Source organism: Colius striatus, chromosome Z (assembly GCF_028858725.1).
Source record: "Colius striatus isolate bColStr4 chromosome Z, bColStr4.1.hap1, whole genome shotgun sequence".
Classification (NCBI taxonomy): domain Eukaryota; kingdom Metazoa; phylum Chordata; class Aves; order Coliiformes; family Coliidae; genus Colius; species Colius striatus.
This window is the reverse complement of record NC_084790.1, coordinates 85,197,917-85,217,154: the sequence shown is the minus strand read 5'-3', so window position 1 is coordinate 85,217,154 and position 19,238 is coordinate 85,197,917. Positions and strand designations below refer to the sequence as shown.

The 19,238-nt window shown below is 43.7% G+C and overlaps 1 protein-coding gene across 2 annotated transcripts in view; it reads left to right on the top strand.

Annotated features, from left to right (window-relative positions):
- DYM (dymeclin) overlaps positions 1-19,238 on the top strand; it is a 231,561-nt gene that overhangs the window by 192,317 nt on the left and 20,006 nt on the right. For both annotated transcript variants that reach the window (XM_062017992.1, XM_062017993.1), the window contains one exon: positions 3,864-3,977. In XM_062017992.1, the coding sequence (XP_061873976.1) occupies positions 3,864-3,977 (114 nt within the window). The remainder of the gene's footprint in view (positions 1-3,863; positions 3,978-19,238) is intronic.

Genomic DNA, 19,238 nt, shown 5'->3' with positions numbered 1-19,238 from the left:
CTCACCAGGGCAGAGGGGAAGCAGAATGTCCCTCCACCTGCTGCCCACACTCTTGATGCCCCTCAGAATGCCATTGGCTTCTTGCCCACGAGGGCACATTGCTGGCTCATGATTAGTGCATTATCCAGCAGCACTCCCAGGTCCCTCTCGTGGAACTGCTCTCCAGCAGCTCACCCCCAGCCTGTACCGGTGCATGTGATTGGGGAAATCGCTATAGAAAGCCTGGGAATCCCTGAGCTGATGGTGACCAAGCCACATCACTGCATTCCCGTCACACCTCATAGCTGAGTATCTTCCACAGCCAGACCTGAGCTCTCTGCACCAGGCACATCACTGTAGGCACACTGCTTCGTCTGGGCACTGAGGAGCTGCTCCTGATGAGGGGTTGTCTGATGCAGGGTTAGATGTGCCTTTTAATCTCTGTTAATATGGAAGCCAGACTGAAGAGAGAACTTTTTCAAGCAAGTTATGTTCCTTTGCATGGAGAGGGCTTTTCAGCACACAGCTTGACTTGGATGTTCCACCTAAATAGAAGAAAAAACTGTTTCAGTGTTTGAGTGAGGGAGCCCTGGCGCAGGCTGCCCAGAGGGGTTGTAGAGTCTCCTTCCTCAGGGGGCTTCAAGCCCCACCTGGACACGTTCCTGTGTGACCTGATCTAGGTGATCCTGCTTCTGCAGGGGGGTTGGACTGGATGAGCTCTAAAGGTCCCTTCCAACCCCTACCATTCCGTGATCCTATGATTATTATCTCTGCTGCCAAAGTTCCTGCTTCCAAGGAAAGAGCCTCCACACCCTCCCTGGGAGGAAAAGCCTGTGCCAGGGCTCCCTCACCTCACACTGAAACAGTTTTTTCTTTTATTTAACTGGAACTTTTTGTGTTCCAGCTTCATCCCATCACCCCTTGTCCTGTTGCTAGTTACCTTCAAAAAAAGGGATGCTTTTTGGTTTTATTGCTGATCCAATGGTACTAAGCAACTGCTTCTATTAGGATCTCTGCTGTACAACTCCTGTTTTTTCTTTTCTCCCTTTTTGGGTTTGTTTTTTTTTTCATAGTTCACTGTGGCACTCATTGGGTACCTGAGTATCTCCTTGAAGGACTGTGCTATCAAGGCTAGAAAGAGAATTACTCCATTTGATATTGTCTGAAGTAGTAAGGCAAATAACTCTTAGACATAAGCGTCATTATTGAAGTAGATATTTCTAATTTCAGTTGTCAACTGCACACCAAAAATAGTCACACAAAGTTCTGTGAAATGCTGACATAGCCTGAAAATTTTTGGAAGCCTATCTCTCTTTTGTTCTTTGTGGAATATAACTCAACCAAGATTAGTACCTTCACCACAAAAACATAAAAGTATTTTAAAAACATGTTGAAATTGGAGGCTTTGACTTTCCACAATAGGAAGCGCCAGAACCCAGGCAGTATCTGTGAGCTTCATTCAGGTTTTTTATGCGTGTGCATTATGATAGTATTTTGTCCTTTTGATTAAAAGCCTAATAATACATCTTGCTTTTGTTGTGGTTTAGCAAAACTTGAGCTAACAAGGCAGCACTAGCGGGGTGGATTCTCTGCGTGAGCCTGCCCTGGGCGAGGATGGGTTTCACCAGCCATTACTGACAACAGAGGAGTGTTGAAACGCAGGAAGATGGGGTTTTTTTCCTTTCAAAGTCTGTGGGCAACTTTCTCGTTCCTCTGTGATCTGTGGATCCTCTACCAGCAATTTGTCGCAGACTCTATGCCAAAACCATGTCAGCCGCACTCCAAGGTCCTCACGCTCTTTGCGCAAGCTGTTTCTTGCCATTCGCCTCTGTAATTTCTGGTTCCTTCCTCCAGCTCCTTTGCTTATGAACTCAGCACATCTCCCTACTCCAGTTTTTCTCTTCCAAGGACCGGAGATCACAGCACTACACCAGGTCCTTATCTGTAAGAATGTGAAACATACCTGCAGCACCTGCCAGAGGCAGTGATATTCTCCCTTCTATTTAGGCATGGAGATAAGTCTCAAGGGCAGGACAGAAGGTTAAATTTGAATTTTCTTTTGACTGGTTTCTATATTTCTGTTGTTTAAAACAAAACAGGACCAAAAAACTCCCCACCAAACCCTCCCAAACCCACAACAACCTCAAAAGAAAACTTCCCGCAAGTGTCCTCTGTCTCCCTTGGTGCTTCAGCTTCTAGAGAGAATTGCTCTGCCATCCAGCAAGGCTACCTTCTGAAAGCAAGGGCTAGGGTTTCAGGGATCACAAGCAAGGAACAACAAATTTGAATCTCACAGTAATCAAGCCATCGGCTGTCTTTGTTTTATTAACAGCAGCTGAGCTGGGAGGCATAATTAGGGTAATGGTTTCTGGCTCCAGCTGTGTCTCCCTGCAGAACAAAGAGAGTTTGTAGCATAATACACTTTTCTCCCCCTTTACTGAGAGAAGTAACAAAGTTTACTTGGTTCTGTGATTCTGTAGTGTGAGCTGTGATTCAGATGCAAGTGGGCATTAATACTTTCCAGAGGAGAGTGTGTCAGAAGCCTATGAGATGTCTGAGAACCTATGTGGTGAGCCTCTGGCCAAGGGGTAGCTGGGTGCTCACGTGTGTGGGCTTTACCAAGTCACAGAATCATAGAATGGCAGGGGTTGGAAGGGACCTTTAGAGATCATCCAGTCCGACCCTCCTGCAGAAGCAGGTTCACCTAGATCAGGTCGCATAGGAACGTGTCCAGGTGGGTCTTGGAGACCTCCAAGGAAGGAGACTCCACAACCCCTCTGGGCAGCCTGGGCCAGTGCTCCCTCAATTGACAGTGAAATAGTTTTTTCTTATGTTTAAGTGGAACTTTTTGTGTTCCAGCTTCATCCCATCGCCCCTTGTCCTGTTGCTAGCTACTATAGAAAAAAGGGATGTCCCAACCTCTCTGACCATTTTGTGACCATTTTGTGGTACTTTCGAAGGTCTCAAAGTAGGTGTTGAAACTGTGCTCTGCACCCTTTTATTTTTTGTGTTGTTTTGAGTTTCATATTCCTTGTGTGACTGCCGAGTTCCTCAGGAGTATGAGATGGGGTTTGCAAAGTGTGCTCCTTGTGAATGAAAGGAACTGCAGAAACGGAGGTTTTCTGATGTCCCACATGGAGAACTGTCAGTGGGGTGCCTGCTTCTGGTGTGACCTGCTGAGCTTGGAGAGGGATGAAAGTTAAAGCCTGACCTAACTGTGTTCTAGCTAACAAGGACAAGCTGGGTAACAGAAAAAGAGGTAGGAAGGGAAATATGGTGAAAATCAACTTGGTCTCACCAGGGAGATAGATGGATGAGAGCATTGAGGGGGAATGTACAGGTCCTCGGGCCTGGAATCTGTGATGGGGAAGGTACTTGGGGCACTGTGAGTCTTAGGGAGAAGAGGGGTTTGTTAACAAAACAACCAGGAAGTTGTGAAGATTGTCGTAGCAGTACTGAGACTATTTAATAGTTGTCTGAAAGCCTTCTGTCCAGCAGTCATTGGAACTGCAATGTTTTTTACTTTAATGCTTGAAAATGAAAGTAAACTGTAAGGCCTCAAAAATCGTGACATGCAGAAGTACTGACTGATAGGAATGTAAACCTATGTCAGGGCACAGTACTCAAAAATGTGAATGTATTGATTCATCTGGGTGTATTATATTGTAAAATCATCTATCTGTTAAAAATGACTGCAGGAGGATGCTGGTAATTGTGCATATCTGACATTAACAAAACCTCCCTTGCAGCAACCCAAGCAAGAATGTGATTATTCTTTCAGAAGTGTGGATATAGTGATACCAGGAAGGAAGATGACAGCTTCATGTGTAAACTGATACAAAGATCTTTTGTATTTATTTATGTGCTCTGATTTTTCGTTGCAGGTGATCAGCTTTTTCAGCTCCCGCTTAGAGCAAGCTGGAGCTGAGCTGTCAGTGGAGCGAGTTCTGGAAATCATCAAGCAAGGAGCTGTTGCTTTGCCCAAAGACAGGCTAAGAGTAAGTGCTCAAGACATCATCAATTAAAGTGTACCATTCCAATCAATTACATCGGTACCCTTTGTATCTGTATTGTCCAAACATCATTTCTCCTACCCATAGCGACTGATGAAGTATTACATCGTGGGTTGCTGTATGGGTATGTTTCAATTTGAATTCCCGATTTGTGTTAGAATGTTGAGGTGAATTTTCTTCACTAGTTATTAATCTGAAGCCTGTGGAGGAACTAAAATTTGCTGAGGCTTTCTTTGTTGTATCTCAAAGCTGCCGCCTCACCTCTCCATCCGTTGTTTAGTTCAGCTGTAGGCAAACTTACTCTTCTTTCTCTACTCTTCTGCCCCTCCATCTGGGTCTGTGTAAAACGCTACAAAGGTAAATCTGTGGGACTTTAGTTAAGAATTAACAAACCAGGTGCAAATGGGGACCTGGATGTCTGATCAACACCATGATGAGGTTTCTGCAAAATCTTGCATAATCCACCCCTCTGTTCCATTCTGAAAATCTCTCCAGTCTTGTGAGGGAGCACTGGCAGGGGCTGCCCAGATGGGCTGTGGAGTCTCCTTCTCTGGAGACATTCCAACCCATCTGGATGAGTTCCTGTGTGACCTACTCTAGGTGGTGCTGCTCTGGCAGGTGGGTTGCACTGGATGAGCTTTTGAGGTCCAATACAACCCTTAAGATTCTGTGGCTCTATGATTTTTCTATGACAACTCATTCTTACATGCACATAACTAAAAGCTCTTAGGTTAGGAGGCTACAGTGGTTCTTTTTTGACATAGAACCATCACCAAAAACATTCCCTGCTTACAAAAAGGTTGAGTTTTTATCTGTTACTTGTTGTACCAGATCATCTATGTTTTGGGCCACAACTTAAAGAAAAGTTGCTTCTGGAGTGAAATCCCATCAGGTTTATATTTTGCACATTAATGATACACAGCATTCAAAATGACATGTTTATATTGCCACTTAAATCAACAGAGCAGGATTTTTTGACAAGTGCCAAGCTCTGTAAGTCCTCACCAAGCAGTCAAGTGCCTCCAATTTTAAGGATGCTTATAGTGTGACTTAGAGCACTTACCTTTCCTCTGAAGGATTTGAGTTTGGGGACAGGTTTAACAAGTGAACACAGTCAATCCGGCACGTAGTTCTTCTACAATATTCACTCTCATCTACTGGATTGTATAATTTTGCCCAAATCCTTTTGCTAAGCAGCAGTTTGGCCAGAGCAGGTGACTTCTGTGTGGAGAAAAGTTGGTGAGACTGACCTTGATATCCTCAAGGTCACACATTAATTTGTAAATTCATATAACGTCTTTATGTAAAAATAAATACAGAACCACAGAATCATTTTGGTTGGAAAAGAGCTTTAAGATCAAGTCCAAGCCCTCTCCTCACACTGCTCAGCCCACCACTAACCCATGTCCCTTAGCAGCTCAGCTCCACGGCTTTGCAATAGCTCCAGGGATGGGGACTCTCCCACCTTCCTGGGCAGCCTGGGACATTGTCTTAGCAACTCCCTCTGTGAAAAAATTCTTCCCCACATCCGGTCTAAATCTTCCCTGGCACAACTTGAGGACATTCTCTCTTGTCCTAGTGATGAGCAGCACGTGATTCTCTCATGCAGAAATTACCTTGTGGGTCCTCACACCCTCTGTCTTTGTCTCTCTCTCCTAGCAGCCTTGCAGTTCCTCACACCTTCCCACTTCAGTCTCTCAGCTTTTCAGGGGAAAAAGCTTGACAAAATCACATTAAGATCAGACTGAAGATATTGTTATGCAATAGCTCTGGCAACTCTGAGGAATTTCAGCCGCTAAATAAAGGAGAAAGCTTTAATCCACAGGTCTTTAATGACACTCTTTGGGCATGTCTGGATGGGTGGGAGCAGCCCTACCCACAGTTGCTTTGCCTGCACAGTAGGCTCCACGTCTGTTTGCATCGCTAAGCTCACAACTGGGAGCTGGAAGCTCTCTAGCTGTATAGCCTAATGAATATCACCTGCTGAAAGGACAGCTTTCTAACACAGGCTGGTTTGGGCACAGCCAGCTCAGAGAAGTGGCTTCTGGATAGGAGTTGTCTTGTGCCTGGCCAGCTTGGCTAGTATGTGGAGGCATTGTGGGTCTGTTGCATCTGGGTTGATGTGACATACACGTCATTACCACTCTCAAAGCTGTGGAGTTTACTCCTGAGAATTCATAGCTCAGCTTTTCAGTTAATTGCTAATTAATTTTCAAGCCATCCTTTCCATAACATACTGAAGTGCTCTGAAGTATAAGAAACCTTGCAGAGATACTGCTCCTACCCCCTAGAAATCACCATCTTCATCTGAAGCACCCTGAGGGAGGCGGCTGAGACACAAAGAGGTTTTGATTTGGAAAAATGAGGACTGAAGCAGCACTTTTACTCACTTGCTTCCCTGCAGCTCAGACAATGCTGGGGTTTTTCTCATATATAAGCATCTAATATATGCACAGATAAATATAGTGAATGTTTCCAAGTTGCTTATCTTGGCCTTTGTGGAGGAAGTGAACATTCGAGAGGAATTTTTAGGTCTTGAGTCTGTTGCTCAGACCATATAGTTCAACCATGAATAAACATTAAGTAAAAATAACAGCTCTTAGAGCCACGATCCTGATCTGCATCCTGATCTGGAGCTTACCAGTTTTGTAGCACACCCTAGCACTGCTGCTGCCTTTCACTGTGGGAAGCAACATGAGATGCAAAGCGAGCGTGTGTGTTTGAAACGGGTCGTATGTGCGTGTTAGGGAAGATATGCTACGTTTTCTTAGCAAATAATTGTTGGGAAAGGGGAGATCTAACTCACATTTTCCTTCCAGTCCTGGAGCAATCTGACTGGAGACAAACAATATAATTAACATTATTTTAAGCATACGCTTTTAGCCGTGTACTGTGGAAGGCAGGGAAAGTCCAAGCTGAGTAATTAGCCTTTTAGAAGACTTCTGCATAAACAGAGAGATAAAGGGCAGGTGCTGAAATCAAGAGCTAGTTATTTCTCCTTCAGTCTGTGGGAGGAGACAAATGAAGTTAATATGCCTGGGACGGAGGCAGAAGCCACGGCGCAGAGATAGAGCTGTCTCCTTCACAGACGAGCAGCCCACAATCCAGGCTCCCTGTTTTATTGCAGAAGCTTATTAAAGGCAATTTAGAGATCATACTGATAGGTGAAAATTGGCCTCATTCTTTCATTACTATTATATATATTTTTTAAAGATTTCAGGCTGCCTTTCTTCCCTTTGGTGAACTATCTGTACTTTTCAGGATTAGGAGCGTGAGAGAAGTGGGGCTGTGTCTGGAGCCTGCCAGTTATCTCAGGGTTTTGAGGAGAGTTAGCCAACAGATAACCACTTGTTTACAACCAGTGGGAAAACTTGTTTCTAATGGCCAGCTAGTGACTGGAAGCTGACATTTTTGTTCGTGGGACGATCACACTTGGGAGGCCACATTTAATGCTGCAGTAAAGAAGAGTTCCCATTAGCTGAGGCACTTAAAGCAGAGATTTCACTTTCATGAACGTATTCTGAGCTGCTTTTTTTGTTTCTGCTGTTCCTTTTCTCGCTGTGTCAATGAGTATTTTGTCATTAGTGTGCACTCTGTCACGTGGCCTCGATGTGCTATGCAGACATGCCATTATGCCATCAACCTGCACCTTTTACATGTGGTGCAAAATTTAATATTTATTGAAATGCATTTGAGTTTGGGCATTAAAATTTCACAGAATATGTAAAAGGAGCAGATGTAAAAGCTTTCAGTCTCTTGACAGAACAAGCTTCGCTCTAGGTGTTAAAAGCATTTCCCATAGGTTTCTCCTTCTAATAATGATGTACTTCCAGCTTCTTCAGCATCTGTTTTGTCCCAATGGAAAAAGCCCCAATCATCGAGGCACTAGAGCACATGGGAAGAGAGTAAATGAGAGTGATGGTAGCTGGGCCAGAGCAGCTTTGTGTCTGTGTCCTCGCTCCTAGGGAAGCAGTGCCAACACCAAAAGTTCATCTGCCAAAACTATCAGTAAAGTAACACAGTTATTGACTGAGGTGGAGGTGACTTTGATGGGGGGCATCAAGCATAGGGACTTTCAACTCTGAAAAGAAGGTGTAGCCATAAAGGAAATCCTCAGAACTGGGAGAGTCTATGAACAGTCCCTTGGTTTAGTTACTGAACTTGCTCTGGAAAAGTTGCTCTACTTCTGCAGGTGCCCCTCCTAGGGAGGAGTCGTCGTCTGTTCAATAGTCATTTGCACCATCACACCACGCAGAGGGGCAGGACATGGGTAGTCCTCAATGCCCACCACCGTGTAGGAGATGGGTGACATTTTTTACATATGCACCCTACCTGAAGTGATTTTGATGCCAAGAGACCACTCATTGTCCTTTCGTCCATTACAGTTGTTCCTCATGTGGGTGTTTTTTTCACAGTCCTAATGTCCTTAGACCTCAGAGGCTGTTTGGCCACAGCAAGATGCTGGTTTCAGAATCTAGACCAGTGGTCTTTAATGATTTAAATTAAACCTCAGGACAGATCTGTAATTCATAGAATGGTTTGGGTTGGAAAGGACCTCAAAGCTCATCTTATTCCAGCCTCTCTCCCATGGGCAGGGCCACCTTCCACTGGCCCAGGTTGCTCCAAGCCCCATCCAACCTGCCCTTGTACATTGCCAGGGATGGGGCAGCCACAGCCTCCCTGGCCAGCCTGTGCCAGGGAGCCACCACCCTCACAGGGAACAACTTGTCCCTAATGTCCCAAGTAAACCTCCTCTCTTTCAGTTTGAAGCCATCACCCCTTGTTCTGTCACTACAGGCCTTTGTATGGTGTTCTTGCATTTGTTTTACAGCTGTGACAGTATCCCACTACCACAGGTTTTAGGTAGAAGGCTGCACAAATTAACTCTGATACTCTGTAAAGACAATTGGGCAGAGGTGTTACCAAGACCAGACTCCTTTACAGAGTTCCAGGGCGTAAAACTAAGAAAGAGAGACAGAAGACTTCCTTTAAAAAGAAATTAATCAAATTCTTCCTGATTTATGTTTTGCTAGCTGAAGGGTCAAAGATCTTACTGTAGTGGAAGCCGATTGTGTCTAATACATCCTTAAATCTGAGGCTAGGCAGGCATCTATAATGCAGGCTTCCTTTTGCTGACCCTCAGCTGCTGTTAACCCTTAACCTGAAGAAGATTGGATTAGTGAGAGGAGTGTAAGGAACTTTTAAACAAAAAGGCTTTTTGGTCCTTTCCAAAACACCAAACATATGCTAAGAATAATAATATTTATGGATTGTATATTTCCTTCTGACAATTTATACCCTCAATTAAGATGTCAACCTTCCCTGCTTCCGTGAGCTGACCTGTAAATGATGAGCAATAGTTCACAGGTTTTCTAAAGGCATTCATTTTAGAGGTCAGATTCTCAGAGGCCTCGGGTAGCGAGGAATATACTCCCCATCCCTTGAGAAAGAGGATTTGGGGTAATCAAAATTCCAGGAAAAATGATCTTGAAAGATTTGGTGGGCTTTGTGGTCAGAAAATAACTTATCATCGTGAAGCTGTGAGCAGGCAGTGGAAGACATGTCTGCACTCAGCTGGCTCTGGCTAATCTTGAAGTGAGATTATAAACCTGTCTGTCTGAACCAGGGCAAACCCTTACACATGTGATCTTCTGTTAATGCAAGCCTAGCTGCTTAAATTGTCGAGAATGAGTTGAAACTAAACTGAGTAAGAATAAGTATGAATAAGTATGAATAAGTATGTCCAAGCAGGAGTTTTATATCACTTAAATCTACTTAATTCAATGGTGCAAGCTTGTGTTGTAGGCAAGGTCTAAAGTATGTGAAAAATGTGGAAAAACTGTGACTATGATAGCATTTAGGTACTTGCTGATGTACTGATAGGGGAATGCCTGACTAGGCATTTCAGAAAATCAGAGAAAGTCTGAAATCAAGCTTTTAATTCTGTCATCCCAGAAGAAAACCAAAACTTTGGGGCTGTAGCTCAGAAGTAAATGGCACCATCACTTTTAAACGTTAACGTGGTAATCCACAGAAATGCGTCCTTAGTGGGAGGTAGACCAGAGTAGCTGGTTAGAATATATAGCCTGGTAACAAAAGACTTTTGATTATTATGTCTGCTCATGGAGTTTTTAACACCAAAGAAACCAAGGGCCAAAGGAAATCTGCTCTTAGCCTCTGTGGATTCTAAGCGTGGACTCCTGTTCCACAGTTGTAAAGTGGATTTCAGCTGTTTGAGAGACTTGTTTGTAGCTGTGTATAATGCAAATACAGTTGATGAGTTGGATTGAATGCTAACAACACTTGCTTTTCAGAAGCACCCTTCAGGTAAGACAGAGGAAATGGGTTAACTCAGAAGTTAACTCAGAGGATACTGCAATCCTTTGAAATGCAGTTTGACTTGAAACTTGCAATCCACGGAAAGCCACAGAGCCTCACATTGCTGCGCTCAAGGTGTTTAAAATGTTGCCTTAGTGTTGGTGAGCCACTTATGAAGCGTATTTATTTATTCTTCCAAGTTTGCTCTAATATTTTTAAGTCAAAAACCAACCAGCACTCTTCACACAGTTCCCATTCCAGTAAGTGTTTGCACGGATTTGGAATGTCATGCATGTCAAGATTTGGGTTTTTTTGGTGTGGTGTACGACATAAGGTCTCAGTTACAGCTGAGTATATTATCTGTTTGAGTATTGCCAGGTCTAACAGCAGCAATGTGTTCTGTGGCATTCACAACCTCTCTTTGGCACTCCCAGAGAGAGTTAGTGAACGCTGTAACCAATACCATATTTAGATGTTACTTGCAAGGCTATTTGAAAAGGGGATGTGCTCTCTACCTCTCCCCAGTTGTCTTCTGAATGTAAAAATTACTCAGTATCACATTTTTAATATTTTTTTTTTTAGGAATATTATTTTTTTTTATGGAAGGGAAGGAACCAGAAAAAATCCCAAAACACCCCTCCAGTGGTTCCAGGAAACGTAATGTGAATGCTCCTGAGAACCCAAAGGGGTTTTCTTTTATATAGCAGCTGTCAGTCAATTTTGGGATTAAAACCAGCTTTTAAACTTCATTTTACTTCAACAGTTATAAATTCTTCCATGGGGGTGGAGAAAAATAAACAGCAACTTTTGGTGTTGTTGACCAGAACAAGAAAAAAAAACCCAACAGCTATTTTGTTTTCCTTGCCTGCCTGGCACACAGTTCAAAACATATTAATGCTTTTGTGACACCTCCCTGTTGAGGAGTAATGTAAACATCATTGCACCATCAGCATAGGAAAACATGCATTAGCAAACTCTTGAATCTCTCATCTTCATCCTGTTTCTCATGTAATATCAGTTTCTTACTGTAAAGCAGCCAAAATCACTTTGAACAACTTGGAGAGAGCACTGTATAAAGCCTTCCATCACAGGTTGAGAGTGAATGGAGAACTTCGACCTTGTTTTTTTCCCAGCCACTGAAACTGAAATTCATTGCTATGTCCTAATGCTTCAGAGGTCCATGAGGAAAATCCTGCTCTCACTGAAGCGTTCTGCTGGTGGCTTCAACAGCCTTCAGGTTTTCAAGATGTTGTCTTCATCGTTTTGAGATGCTACCAGGCACGATGTGGGCAGGTGCCTTGCACTTGCATATTCTGTGATGTGCAGGATGGGACTCTGATGGGTGATAGGAGAGAGGAGGGACTGTGCTTCCCTTTTCTTTGTCGCCTTCCTCCCTCATTTGCCTGTTCTGTAGCGGTTAAACTAATTGAGCAGTTTATCCTGGCTTAGTCTCTCCTCTTTGGAGGAGAGCTTTAGAGGACAACATGGGACTGATTTTTTGCATGACATGATGTAGGTGTAAGGACACCAGCCCCATTGCCTAAATTGCCTAAAGCAATTGTTCACAGGGCTGCCAAGCAAAGCTGTCCATGCCACCGTAGGGCACTCATGCCCACAGTGGTCAGCAGGACGGTAAAGAACTCACAGCATGAGACCTTGGTTTTCCCTCCTGTGCTGTCCATGAACAAAGCAGCAAAAATGAATTGGTGAGCTTCAGAGAGCTTAGTTGAAGTGGCTTGAGAGAAGCAGCTGGAGGAGAAGGGATGGAGGTAGAGCCTGTTAACTGGTAAACGGGTCAGCTCAGAGGAGCTGGGAGTGAGTCATCATTATCTACAGCTAAATCCCTTCCATGTCCTTTGAGTGCTCGTCTTTGAAGTAGTATATGAATGCTAAGACTACAATGCTGGTTTTTGTTTATGTCAACCAGTCTATGATGTGTCATACCCTGGAGTATTATCCTCTGTTTCAATGCCACAGCCTTGTAGAGAAAAGAAAGTGGACTACTTGTTTTCCTGCCATAACCTTTCTTACTCATGTGTGGAGTCATGACAATATTTGGACAAAGCAAAGCAGAATCTCAAAAAGTATGAAGGAAACTTTCAAAGGCTACAGTGTTGTGACTATCAAGATGCTCTGGAAGAACTGATCCTCTTCATGTCGTCTTTCAGGTAGTCTCATTGCTTCTCTCACGTGGGGTCTAAAGCATGCATTAAATAACACGAGTAAAGTCAGGGAAGGAGCTCCTGGAGTTTGTTTGCTCTAAGCATAGATCTTAGTGTGTCTGGAGTAGTGCTCTGTAATTCCTCCAAGGCCATGTGCCTTGTTTGCAAACCTGGGCACGTGGTTAACTCTCTTGTTTTGATATTATCAGCTTGTGTTAGTCATTGTCTTGAGCAGAATGCATCAAAGATCCCAGCAGAGGAATGAGTAGTGATGGTGTGACAAAGGGCAGACTGAGTCAAGTGAGCAGCATTTTCCTTGAGAGCAGGAAAGAACTCATCCCGGGCTTTCCAGAGAACTAGAAGATTAAATAAGCCTGAATTTGGACATTTTGCTTGAAGACAGGCCTAATATTTCTTTAGGTCCCCCAACTTCCTTTTTCAATACTTTGCTTTTCAGTGAGACGATGTTCTGCTTCCCAGTAAACTCTAGAACCAAGTACTTTCTCCCTGTCACTGTGACATCTGGTTGTGGTGGGGTAGTTAATCAGTTGCAGATGTTGTTGCTATTACAAGCCTGCAAGCCACTTGAAAAGTTACCCAGGATTTTGGTAATGAAGGGCCTGAAGTTATTATTTGAGCTCTTTCTTTTTTTTTTTTCCTTTTATCTTCCCTTCAGGGGTCATCAGATTGGCAATATTTTGGTTTTTTACAGGCTCAAAACTTTAGACTTCTTTAGAAGTTCTAATCTCTGTGTGTCAAGCTAGTTAAATTTCCTGCAAAAATGTTGGAGCTGTGAACCAATTTGTAGTAATATCAAAGGGAACAAACGTTCAGGTTGACTTTGTGACTATGTTTAAATAACTCAGAAGCTCAGGGCTGAGCTTGTGTGGAGGCACATTTGTCGTTTCACAGGCTTGATATTTACTGTTAACGTTCAGTAAGATCATCAGTCACATTTCTGAGAATTGCTTTTAAAAAGTTAGTTTGAGTCTAAAACTCAAGTTTGAGTCTAAAACTGAGAATGGTTTAAAACCGTGTGACGTTCAGCTTTCCACGCATCACGGCGTAGAATTCCAGTTGGAAATGCATCCTTTGCAGTCCCATTAATGCCAAAGTCTGTCCAATAACGAGTGATTTATCCTTCTGTGTTTGGCTTTTTCCTGTTGGAAGGGCGAAGGAGGGAGATTCTAAACTCCAGAAATCCGAGTCACTCCTAGCACTTGGCTTTTAAACCACATAAACAACGCAGAGCGTTACAAGTTACATCCCAACGTCTGTTTTCTACAACCATGTGTTTTCAGCCCAGTTGCTTAAAGTCCAGTGCAGGGATGTGTGGTGGGACTGGTTTGTTTTTCCAGGGCATCCCGTGTGTTGATGAAACACGATCACGTTGCGCTTCAGCTCCGGCTCAACCCGGAGTCTGGCAGTGGCGGCGTTTGGATGGTGCCGTTTGGCTGAGCGGTGATAAGCAAAGAGACAGTCTGGCTCCTTCCAGGAGCCTCTCGGTCATGTCTGAGCTCTCACAGTTCCCAAAGCCTCTGGCTGACTTTCCCCTGCGGACCGTTCATTTATCAGGAAATGAAATTGGTTACAGGATTTCGCACGTTGCCAAACCTCACTGACGAAATCGGGCTCGTTCCTGCTTTCAGAAGTAGGAAGAATGCATTAATTCTTTGTGCTTGGTACTTGTTTTTGTTGCTTCTGTTGGAAAAATAAAACAACACCCGGTTCTTTCTAACTCATAAAGATTTCTGGAAGTTGCTGAGGCACTTGGACTCTGTGTGAATCTACCACCAGTGCAGCAAACTGGATAGCATTGCCTGTAACGTTTGTTCCTTTGCATCACGGTTGGCACTGTCTTTATAAATATTATTTTAGGACAGATGAATTATTTCAAGGCAGTTGAATTATTTTAATGTGAGATTCACCTACTGAATTCAGTGGATTCCTGCTTTTGAAATATGTTGTCTGAAGTAGAAAAGGGAAAACTAAAATCCATTAAAAACACAAACAATGTTGTGTTGTTTACGGGGAGGTTTTCAGATGGGTTATTTGATTTGTAGAAGCTTAACCACAGTTGCATGGAAATATCTCTTCAATTATGCAGCTAGCATGGCAAGAAAAAAAAGCCAAGTGCAAACAGAGTGCAGTTGTTCCTGAGGTATCACTGTGTTTGCATGTAGACACCCAGCTGGGGTATGGCAATGCAGACACCCCTTTTCTTACGTGCTGTTTAAGTGTCATTCTCTTCCATTATCAAGTTTGCAGTGAACCTGCAAAATCAAATGCACTTTTAAAAATCCAAAGGCCTGTTTCCCTGAGCCTCTGGCTAGTAATCGCTTCTGCATGAGCAAATGCAGAGTGAGGCAAACAGCAGTCAGAAATGAGCTTTGTTTTTATTAATGTATTACTACTAGCTTTGCATTTATCCAGTGGTCAACATCTGTCTCTTAGGACCCTGTAATTTCTGTCCTTGAGCAGCTGAACTAAATGCTGTCCTCCTCCTCGTGCAATACTCTGTGTGTGTGGTTAAGGGGATGGAGAAATGACCATCAGCAAGTCACCCACCGACGGCTGTTTCCGTACCACCCGACTCATTCCGGCCTGTGCAATGCTGCCTTGCAGTGGGAGCATTTCTACTGGAAAATACAAATAAGTTTTAATGCAATCGATAGCTGTGACCTCCTATGTATGAAATTAATAAGCCCAGAGGTAAAGCACAATGCACATGTGGTAATAATTACATCTGGAAGTGGTGGCTGCATTAATTGATAGCAGTAGCGAGTAATAACAACCTTACATAATTTCAGTGCTTCTTACATGATGATCCTTTAAAGAGGATTTTTGCACTGTGTTATGTCACAGCTCTTTCTCCTGTGTATTAAAAATGGATCACTGTGAAAAGTGATCAAGTTGGGAGCTACCAAGATGCTGAGGAGACTAGATCATCTCTCGGTCTAGGAAAGGCTGCGGGACATGGGGCTGGTCAGTCTTGGGAAGAGAAGGCTGAGATGGGCCCTTTATCAATGCTGATAATTCCTAAAGGGTGGGTGTCAGGAGGATGAGGCCAGTCTTTGTTCTGTGGTAGGTATTGGCAGGACAAGGGGTAACAGGCACAGGCTGGAGCACAGCCCCAGCACAGGAGGAGAAACTCCTTTGGTGCTGAGGTGAGGGAGCCCTGGCCCAGGCTGCCCAGGGAGGGTGTGGAGGCTCCTTCTCTGGAGGTTTCCAAACCCACCTGGACACGTTCCTGTGCCCCCTGAGCGAGGAGAACCTGCTTTAGCAGGGGGTTGGACTGGATACACTGTGGAAGGCTCTTCCAGCCCCCACCATTCAGGGTTTCTGTGAAAGTATTTGGAGCTTCTCTAGCTCATTTAGTTTTGTTGCCATTTTAGATCCTTTGTAAACAAAAATTTGCTGAGAGCAGTTTGTCTGCTGCGTCTGAAAGCACCCTGGATGTCTCATCTACCACTCAGTGAACTTGTTGATGTCACAGGATCAGCATGTGGCCGATGCCAGTGAGGGCCCCGTTCACAGCCTGCACCCTGCAAGGCTGCTGCAGAGGATGGGTTGTTGCTGACATAACTGATATGTGTTAAAAAACAGATATTTCAAAGTTAACTTTAAAATATTACACATTTAGCATTCTTTGCTTTTAAAGGAGTTGTGGTTTAGCAGAAGAAGCGTGGCTTTCCTTTAAAAATCCAGACATTTAAATTAAGAGCACCGTACACACTGCTGGGGCTCTCAGAACATTGGTCCTTCCCATTCGGAGCCAGGGAAGCCAGCAGATTGCTAAGGACTGTGCCTGCCTGGCCACTGCTTATGTCTGTCAATGAGATGGTGGTGATGGTGAAGGGCACAGAGGCCCTAACACTCAAATCCACGCTCACTTTAATTGTTGAAGAATCCGTGAACCTGTCACGGTCCTAGAAAGACAAACAGTTGTTATCATCAGGTAAAGCTCCAGACAGTTTAATCCACTTTCTTTCTTCAGCCTTTGCATAGGATCTTCTTTTTTTGTTTTTAATATCTACTAGATAAATGACAGGCCGAGAATTGACTAATTTTATGTAGTAGATAATAATAACAAGTGAATTGCATAAATGCAAACAGAATGTAGGAAACCTTCACGTGTATGGTTTCCAGAAGCACTGGTGAGGCTTTCATTGGCTTTGGGATTTGTGGTGGCAGATGTATGTTTTAAATCCAACATTTTGTGTATTTTTATTACTTCTTTTACATCCTACCTGTGGTTTGATCACATTTCTCTTGGAAAGATGCATCCTGTTCGTACACAGGACTTTGTTTCCTTATTGCAATGATCTACTTTGTGTGACCTACTCCAGGTGGTCCTGCTCTGGCAGGGGTGTTGGACTAAATGATCTTTTGAGGTGCCTTCCAGCCCTTGAGATTCTGTGATTCCGTGGAATCCAGAGAAGCAAATTTTATTGCTGGCCATTGCACAAGAACACAAGGTAGTTTGGGAGGGTGGTGCTTCCACCAGAGTGAGTGACTTGAGTAACAGTGATTCTGCAGCTCAGGAATGAGGTGCATTGGCCAAGATGAAGATGAAGGGTGGGCTAGCACAGGACACTCCTATTCCCAAGCTGTTGTCTGCATGGAGACTAATATTTACATGGAGGCTTAATGTCTGTTCCCTCCACCCCTGAAGGCTCTCCGAGTTACCTTCTGGAAGCTGCATTCTGGATTCAGTCACTTCATTCCAGAGTAATTGCTTTTTTCACAAAGCTGAACAATTACACTGTGGAATGAAATCACCTTATTCTGGAGTTGCCACAGCTGCCTCAGAAGAGCTCTTCAGTAACGTTGTTCTGCAGGTCAGCTCTCTGTGGAAGTCTGGACAGTATTTCAGTTACCCAAAACCAGTTTTGAGTGTGAACTGAAGCTTTCAGGTGACAAAGTCCCCTCTACCCAACCGGGAGAAATGGAATAAGTAGTGTTAACTGCAGTTTAATTGTATAAATGGAAATGCAATCACATTGTATTAATACAATCATATATATATATTGTTAGTGATTCTGAGACTAGTTCTTCAAAACAAGGAAAATGAGAAAGGGGAAATAAACCGTTCTAGGAGCAGGGTGATCACCAGTGCTGGAGTTTTGCTCTTCCCCAGTAGGGTTCTCACGTGGTTGCCTTCACTTTGCCATCACCTGGGTTTAGTCTTTTTGCTGCTACACTGAGCTGTAGCTGCAGTTACAGCCCCATACACAGCCAAAGCGATTAATGTCTCAGCCTTGCCTGTGGCAGTTTGTGGATTGTAATTAACTGCTTCCCATTAAGACAGCAGATGAGAATTCATGCAGTTACATGCAGAGGCTTTAGAAGATGGAATAGTGTCCTCTAACAACAGTTATTAAAGGGTGGGGTTTTTTTGCTTTCTGACCCAGGATTAGGCCATCAGGAAACTATTGATGTTGTAAAGTTACAGATTCCTTTGAACCTGAGCAGAAGCAGAGCTGAGGTATGGGCAGAACAGGAGAAGGTGGAGGGTTTTATCAGGATTTTCAAAGGCATCATGTGGCCAGGTAATAATAAAGTTGTTTATTCGTGTTTGTGATTAAAGTTCCTAACAAAAAAAACCCCAAAACCACTAAGAAAGAGGTGAAAGAGCTGTTGGACAAGTACCCTGGGAAGGAGCAGCACTGACAGGAGCATGGGACTGGCTGTTCAGCATTCGCTGAGGGTGTAATCAGCATCCTTTCACTCATGGTGATGAAAACTAGGAAGGAGTGTGAAGGGAAGTATACCAAACAACAATAAGTACCTCTTAACTAGCAGTTAACATTTGCCTTTTCTCCTGATCTAGAGCAACACATACAAAGTTGGTGTTGTATGAAAATATCCAGGTATCTAAATATGACTCTTAAGAAATAGATATGTAATTCTTGATAAATCCTGTAGGGAGCAGGAAATTATTTCTGTAAGGGGCAGAAGGGAAGTCCACTGCAACAATCCTCTGCCTTGAATCAGAAGAGTCTGGTTGTGTTCTGCTGGTGGCATAGTCAGCATGAGAGGGGCCCTTCAGCATCTTTGTTTCATGCCCAGACACCCAGAAGGAAGCTGTTTTGCAGTAATGAGCAGGAGACTACACTGGTAGGAATATTGTTTTGGAGGAGAACACAAAACGGTGGTAAATGGTGGCATTTTCTTTCTATGACCCAGGATGAGGAATAGTTTCCTTCCTGCTGCTCCTCTCCAGATGGCAGAGAATCCTTGCCCAAGGCATTGCTGGTCGTGATCAGCAGAGGTCCTGAAGTTAGGTGCTCTGCAACCTGTGTGCAGAGGAAGGGTCGGGACATGACATACAAACTCCAGTCACTGAAAGGAGCGTGGTTTGCCAAAAGAGATCAATCCAATGTTTCTTTATGTGCAACTGAGGTCTGATCTTGGCCTTTCATTGTGCTGTGAAATACCCGACGAGTCTGGAAGCGAGTGTAGCAGCAAAATCTGACTTTTCCACGTGAGCTCCTGAGAAGCTGCATTGCCTGTCAGTGCATCCACTTTGATCTGGCTGTGCCATTTACAAATAAAGAAATACTCCTTATATTTTTCAGTGGCACATATAGAGAGAGTCATTCTCTAGGAGGGACAGGCACAAGCAGAGGCTGGGCAGAAGAATTTAAACTTCACAGAGACTGTAACATGAAACAGTCTTGTCTTTGTGTGTTTGCTTGTTTGTCTCCAGCTACTTCAAATTAGTTGATTTCATTGGTTTAAGGAAGCTACTACAAGACAGCAA